Consider the following 7,813-nt stretch of genomic DNA (forward strand, 5'->3'; position numbering starts at 1 on the left):
TCAAAATAGGCTTGTGATAACAAAAAACAAAAAAAAAACAAAAACAAAAAACAAAAACGAAAACATTGTATGCTAATAAGGAAGAACATGAAGAAATGAGCAAAAGCAAGGCAAAAATATCCATGCGGACGTATTTGCGGCACGTTATCACTTAGATGTGAAGATTGCGTGACATCGATCTGGGTCTATTTTTCAGTTCAATTAATTAGTTCCTTCACATCTTGCCTCTTTTCATTAGAGACATTCAATACAAAACTCAATAGATACCCAAAAGAGGCTCTATATGTAAGAAATGGACCCAGGTTCCGCAAAAATATTGCACAAACCGGGGAAACTTAAGGTTACACTTAGAAAATGCCGTAGCCGTATGAAAAGGCCGGTGGCTGAGCACGGCAGCAAGACACTGGAAAATTAGCGAAGAACATCAAAGTTATTTGCCTTCAAACACCCATTTAGAAGGTAAGCTGTCATCTAAATTTTATCTTAGATTTACTTGGCAGTTTTAATGGGAACTGGCAGGGTTTTTCTATGGTTTGCTAAGAAAGCGAGCTAAGGCTAGTCGAATTGTTTACATTTCCTGGTGAAACAAAATCTCTTCGAAAGGTCAAATTGGGTCAACTTGCATGGGGCCGCTCGCCTCAGAAATAATTTTTGCTAAGAAAAAAATTATATCACGTTCAAAAACAGCTCTTTTAATTGCTATGAATTAATTTTGAAAGAATTCTACATAATACCGAGTATGTTTTGAGATGTTTGAAAATGGCATGGACTTTTTTATTTTCAGAGTCTAGAAATTTCGGTTCTCTTTGCTTGCTCTCCAGGAATTCTGAATTACTATTGCAAGTCTGAAATGTCATCAAGGCAGCTTAGCAATACCTCCTTAATAAAATTATAAACTAAGGAAAACCATAATTTGTTTTGCGCCTTCACGCGAGTTCGATTATCTGATCATGAAAATTGACCTAATTTTTGTGATTTTTCGGCTTCACGGGTGGTCCACGGTTTTTCGTAATTTTCTCAAAAATGCAAAAACTCTAGAACCTACAACTTATATCACGACTCATAGTATACTATGGGTTATCTCTGGATGAAATATCGAGGGATCCATTTTTCCGACCTTGTGCCGCCCCTCACGCGGTGGTTAGGTAGAGTAACTCTTAAGTTTTCTAGCAAATTATTAAAAACCAAGAAACAGCTACCTCGATTAACATGGTCACGCAAAAAGAGAGCTGTCGCCGCACAATTAGTTAAATAAAAATTAGGTGACGTTATCGAAGAGGTACATAAAGTGCAACACTTTTCCTCAAGCCTCGCTCTCGGAAAACTGTTCTCACCTTGGAACCGATAATGTCCGCAGGCAAATACCCATGTATATTTTGGCTCCAAATAAAGGAAAATACATCATGCTCAACCTCACCCTATAACTGCTTAGTGCCAGACCCCAGGCAAACCCCTCACCAACTCGTCTCCAATCCTCTTGTGCGCTACATAACCTTAGTGCCAGACCCCCCCGCAAACCTCTCACCGATTCGTCTCCAGTCTTCCTGCAGCGTAATAATGAAAGACTACTCACAGGACACGACATAGAAATAAATTAGAAGGAGGCACTCGAATGATAAAATCCATAATGAGAACTTCCCAAATGTCCATGGCTTTGCGCCTGGATCGCCCCGGGAACCTTAGAGGCTTTTTACAGTTATTTATTTCATTTTCATTTTGAGATGTGATGAAATATCAATTTCTATGTGTTAAGTGCATCCTTGGTTTGGTGCCTGTGGCGCTTTTTGGATGCTTCCCTCTCCAAATGTTTTTTACTTCAAGTTCTTTCTTTTACTTTCCTTTTTGCGTGTTGCAATAACTTTCACTGAATCAAAGAAGGGAAAGTTAGCATGCGAGCCGGCCGTCATCAGTTTATGACGCTGGTACGCCACCGTTTAAACAAATGCTCATTTTGAGAGATGTTTTGGCAAATGCCGTGCAGTCAGAGGTAAACTCAACAAAACAATAAAAAAGCCTTAAAACAGTGCTCTTTCGAAGCGTCCAGTTTCTTTCGTTTTTCTTGGAATTCATCGCAATTTAAAGAGCAACGACGACCTTAATGTAGATAATATCATAACCGCTATCCTACTTTTATTTACACTTACAAATTCAGTTTTATTTTTGTATAACTGTAATCATTGCTTTATTAAAAACGTTCATGAAACTTTGGGTATCACGGTTTTTCTAACACCCCGGTCCTCACTATTCCCGAATAAGTTTATCCGGTGATCGTTGCTATTAGAAGGAAATGTGTATAATTTAGGTTTCTACAGCAGAAAGTCACTAAAAATAGCTCACCCTAAAAAGTCACCTAAAAATAGCTCATTTATCTTTCTACGGAACCGATCATTACTTATCACGCGGGGAAGGGGGAATTGAATAATGACAATATTTAAGACCCCCCATCCCCCCTTCCCTGGCCTGCTTTATTAGCAATTTGGTATATCAACGCAGTTGAAGTTGTAAATTGGCCACCGTAACAAATAGAAAAGCCAATGTCGTAGCTCCGCTTTCTGCATATAAACCCACATACAACCCACAATTCCTCCATTCACTTTGACGAAGGGCTAACGCTCGAAACGTCAGCGTTTTTATTCGTTACGGTGGCTTACAATTTCAACTTAGTTGATACAACAAAATTACTTCTAACAGCAACGATTATTGCAAACACGCATTCGTGAATAGCGAGAACTGTGGTGATAGAAAATCGATGATCCCAAAAGTTCCATAACGTATATTTTATTAATGTCCTAACAAACATGAATAGCTGTCACTCGATGGAATAAAAGTTAAAATTAGTTTAATACATTAATTTTGTCTTTACTCGTGGGCTCTCATGTTTTGTTGATTCATCTTTGAACCCTCTCATTTATTCCTCAAAGATAAGTTCGTCACATTGAACACGTAATCATTGACGTACTGCAGAACACGTTTTGGAAACGAAAATCCCCCATCTAACTTTATTTGCAATCGGTGATCAAGTGTCTTCCATGTTGATAACTGAATATCAGTAAGTGACTAACAAGGATAGTTAATGATAGTGTATTGGGACTGTATACTGAGATGTAATCCAAATGCAAACAGCAGCCTAGTTATGAAAGCTACAACACTAGCGGCCTTAATTCGAAATTTTAGCGATTACGTTATAGATCACTGCAGATGGTTCACACTTTTGCCAAGAGCGATTGATGAGTTTTTCTCGATAACCTCAGTCTGCTTCGACAGGGCAACTCTCAGGTTTCGTGTTGAACAGTTTTATCCAATTTAAAGGGGTATAAAACAAAAATCAAAAAGTGCAACATACACCTTAAAAAGGAGCCTCAGAGAAAATCCTCGATTACAAAATACATTTAAACATGATGAACGACTCCGTCGGTTGATACGTCTGACGTAAGTTCTTTGTTTATCATTGGTAATCGGTTTACACCTGAGAGCCCATACCATGAAAAGACCGTTTATTTAGTTGAACACTATTGGAATCTATGGAACACTCGTGCAGTCTCTCAGGTCTCTTTTTTTGATGTCCATTCAGTTAAACCAAGTTTTACTAAACGTATTTTGCTGATGTTAATGAGGTCTAAGATATACTTTGAAAGTTAAGCCTTGTGAGAGAATTGTCAAAACTCATTTTGACAGATGACATGACATTTAACTTCGGCTTTCGAAAACCGCTCAATATTTATTGTTTTAAACGACAACAAACATATGAAACATTTATTGTTTTATTTGCAATTAAGCATGTAAAGTATAATTGAACGTCCTGACCGCCTCCGTCTGTTGATGCATCTGACGCAACTTGAAGTTCTTTATTTGTCATTTGATTATATCACTGATATTATTATTGCCTTACATTATAAGAACCGATATCATAATAACGGTATACCTTCAATTGACCATCATCACTTTTGCGAAGAAAAGGAACGTTTTCCGCAGCATGATCACTACCCTGATTAAGAAGAAACTGTCCTGCTAAAGAATCACAACACATTTTATTCATCTGAAATAGGGGTTCCTATCTTTTATACGTGACCTAATATCATGGACGAATTGTTTTGTAATGATTCTTTGCAATATCTCCCCACATACGCCGAACTTGCAGATCTTCGATCGACTTTTATCGCCAACTGTGTCCTCAACATTTGTCAAACTTACACCTCCATCATGTTGAATGTTGTGACAATCTATGCCATACGTAAAAGCTCGACGATGGCAAAAACTTTAAAAACTCTGCTGCTGAGTCTTGCCTGCTCTGATGTCGCGGTTGGTTTGTTTACTCAACCATTATACAGTTTCCTTATGATCAATTGGCTACAACTGGACAATCCTGGCTGTAACACTCTGCAAATGTGGAGTATTTCAAGTCTCTTATTCTTAACTGCCTCGTTCCTTGGTGTTGCGGCCGTAAGTGTAGACAGGTTCTTAGCTATTCATCTTCATCTCAGATACCAAGAGCTTGTGACTCACAAGCGTGTTGTTATTGTGGTGATCAGCATATGGGTGTATAGTGCATTTAGTTCTTTGATGATACTTTGGGTGCCAGTGAGTAATCAATATCTTATTAGGTTAGTTTCTATGTCTTTCATCTTCATTCTGACATTTGTGGTGTACATCAGGATATATTTAACTGCCCGACGACACAGGAATCTGATTCAGTCCTTGCAAATACGAGACGAAGCTCAGTCCGATGAAATGAAAAACTTTGTTGTTCTCATTAAATCGACAAGTGGAATATTCTTCGTATTTGTCGTGTTTTTAATTTGTTATTTGCCTGTTTTCATTTGCAAGGCTGCTATTAGAATCTATGGCTTGAAATTCGCTTTGAAAAAGCTCTATCTTTTCTCAATGACTCTCGTATATCTAAATTCCTCTTTGAACCCTGTCATTTACTGCTGGAAGATGAGACGAATTCGACACGCTATCATGGGCATACTGTGGAAGGTGTATCGGAGAAGAAACCAGCCTTCTCATGTAATTTACAATCGGCGATGGAGCGTCGTCGAGGTTGATATCTGATCAACTCTGTGTGGCCTACAAGGACTATGCGCAGTTTACAAATTTACGATAAAGTAAATAGGGACAAAGAAAACTAAACATAAACCTAATGATATGACCCGTCAACCAAATAATTGCGCAGTTCCGAATTTAACTACACAACATATCAAATTGTCGCAACTGGAGAGAAAAAGGCCACTTTGAAGAGGAAAAATGGTTTTGTTATGGATGGACCGTGAGATTGTTATTACGGATGGCAATGAAACAAGGATAACAGACATGATATTAATGATATTATTCATATCAAAGTTTTCGTAGCTCTAAATTCAAAATCACGATTGAAAAAGACGGGAGGGGATGCGAACATGACCTTCGTGCTTTTAACTAATTGAAAAGTTTGTCCGTGACTGCGAAATGTTACGCTAACTCTCTGTAAACTAGCACTGATAACTGAATGATGCACCAGCTTGGAATAAAACAGAAGGAAACTTGTGCCATCCATGCTTCTGCCTCAAAGGTAGAATTCCCAAATTACGCCATATTTTCGTGTAGGTCAGGATGTATTTAACTGTCCGACGACACAAGAATAGCATTCAGTCTATGCAAATGTGCGGGACGTAGCTCAGTCTAATGAGATGGACAACCTCGCTGTCCTTATTAAATCGACGGTAACATATTCTATGTATATCTTATGTTATTAATTTGTCATCTGCCTTTTCTTATTTGCATGGCTGTTATTCGAATCTATGGTTCGCTTTCTGCTTTTAAAAAATTGTATTTTTTCTCATGGACTTTGTGTATCTTAATTCATCTTTGAACCCGGTCATTTACTGCTGGAAGATGACACGTTCGACACGTCATCATAAACATACTGCGAAAGATGTCTTGAAAGAGCAATCGGACATTTCGGACAAACTACAATCCGTCATCAAATGTCGTCCATACTGATAAGTAAATCTACTCTGTTTTGCTTACAAGGACTATCCGCGGTAATTGTTTACAATAAATGAAATAGGGAGAAAGAGGATTGCAAGTTAACTTTAGTTACTGATATAATCTAGAGGCTATATAATTGGGTTGTTCCAAATTCAAGTACACAATAAATCACAAGTGAATTCGAACGGGAAAGCTCGTTTTGTCATCGATGGACAGTGAAATTGTAATTATGGATGCAATTAAAAGTAGGATAGCAGACATGATATTATTCTTATCCAGGATTCCGTCGCTCTTTTAAATCCTTATGAAAACAAAACAGAAGTGGTTGCAGACCTCTATAAGCTTCGTACAGGGGTTCTTTCCTCCCACATTAATTTTACCCATGACTGTGGACTGTTTTGCCAAAATTTCTCAGAACTAGCACTGACAACTGAATGACGTGCCAGCGTCCAATAAAACAGAAGGAAGGTTGTGCCATTCATCCTTCTGCCACTAAAGCAGTGCTTAAAATTTTTTATGATTTTGAAGGACAATCGATAGCTTAAAAAACGATTACGTGGCGATTTGAAAAGTCACTTCCAAATATTGGAGAATATTCCCAACAACGTTATTTCTCGTGGCTTTCAGGGTAACGGAGAGAGGATCAGGAAAGGGGATTGTCGCCAATGGAGTGATAACCCTGATGAATAACGATCGGTTTCAAAGGAAGATAAATGAAAATCAACTATTTTTTTTAAGATTTTCTCCTGTACTATCCCAAATTATACGCATTTACTTTTAGCGAGGAAAGAGGTATTAGAAAATCGATGATGCCCAGAGTTTCATGAGCATTTTTTCAATAAAACGATGTTAACAGTTATATAGTAATGAAGCTGGCTTTATAAATGTAAATAATACTTGGACACCGGTCATAATGTTATTCACATTAAGGTCTTCGTTGCTCTTTAAAATTTCGATGAATTCCGAAGGAAAAAAGGTTTTAAAGCTTTTTTGTTGTTTTGTTGGATTTCCATTTGAATGCATGGTGTTTTCTAAAATATCTCTCAAAATTATCATTTAATGCGTGCCAGCGTCATAAAGAAGGACATTAAGCAGTTAGGACGCAAAGCTAAGGAAGACGTCAGTCAAAAAATGAATTTCTACTGATAATTAGAATTTCGAAAATAGCTGCACGTGTTTACCGTCTATTATTGTGCTACATCTCATCCTCAGCATGAAGTATCGAGGAGCGTTGAGTTACAAATGGAAATTAAATAATTTTCCGTCGCGATTTTCGTTTGCAGGCGACGTAGATTTTGGTAATTTCACGTTGTTGTTTTGCAAAGGACTGCTACGAAGTGTACAAAATTTTAAAACGCAGGTGTTGGCCATTGTTCTGCCCGTTAGATCTTTTGTTTTGCCACGTCCTCGTTGCCGTCGCCATCATGGTGTTAATAGGGAACTTGAGCAGTCACGACGGCAACGCCATGGAAGACGTCGATTAAAAGACGTCTATCGTTTTCAGGCGACGTAGATTTTGGTAATTTCACGTTGTTGTTTTGCAAAGGACTGCTACGAAGTGTACAAAATTTTAAAACGCAGGTGTTGGCCATTGTTCTGCCAGTAAGATCTTTTGTTTTGCCACGTCCTCGTTGCCGTCGCCGTCGTGGTTTGCTTAAATTCCCCAATAGGGACCTTAAGCAAACCACGACAGCGACGGCAATGAGGACGTGGAAAACAAAAGATCTAATTGGCAGAACAATAACTCAGCACGTGCGTTTTAAAACTTTGTACATTTCTTAGCCGTCCTTTGCAAAACAACAACGTGAAATCACCAAAATTTGCGTCATCTACGAACCGGAACCGC

General features: G+C 38.2%; 1 protein-coding gene across 1 annotated transcript; it reads left to right on the top strand.

Moving 5' to 3' along the window:
* Positions 1-3,771: 3,771 nt before the first annotated feature.
* LOC148730848 (beta-1 adrenergic receptor-like) lies at positions 3,772-7,548 on the top strand. The gene has a single exon (XM_088762102.1). It carries the CDS (start codon positions 4,078-4,080, stop codon positions 5,050-5,052), a length of 975 nt encoding a protein of 324 aa, XP_088618228.1. The 5' UTR covers positions 3,772-4,077; the 3' UTR covers positions 5,053-7,548.
* The last annotated feature ends 265 nt before the right edge of the window (positions 7,549-7,813 follow it).

Source organism: Stylophora pistillata, chromosome 5, assembly GCF_964205215.1.
Source record: "Stylophora pistillata chromosome 5, jaStyPist1.2, whole genome shotgun sequence".
NCBI classification, from domain to species: domain Eukaryota; kingdom Metazoa; phylum Cnidaria; class Anthozoa; order Scleractinia; family Pocilloporidae; genus Stylophora; species Stylophora pistillata.

What these genes read in the sequence shown, in the direction of transcription:
- LOC148730848 (XM_088762102.1), top strand. Translation starts at nt 4,078, where the DNA reads ATGGACGAATTGTTTTGTAATGATTCTTTGCAATATCTCCCCACATAC.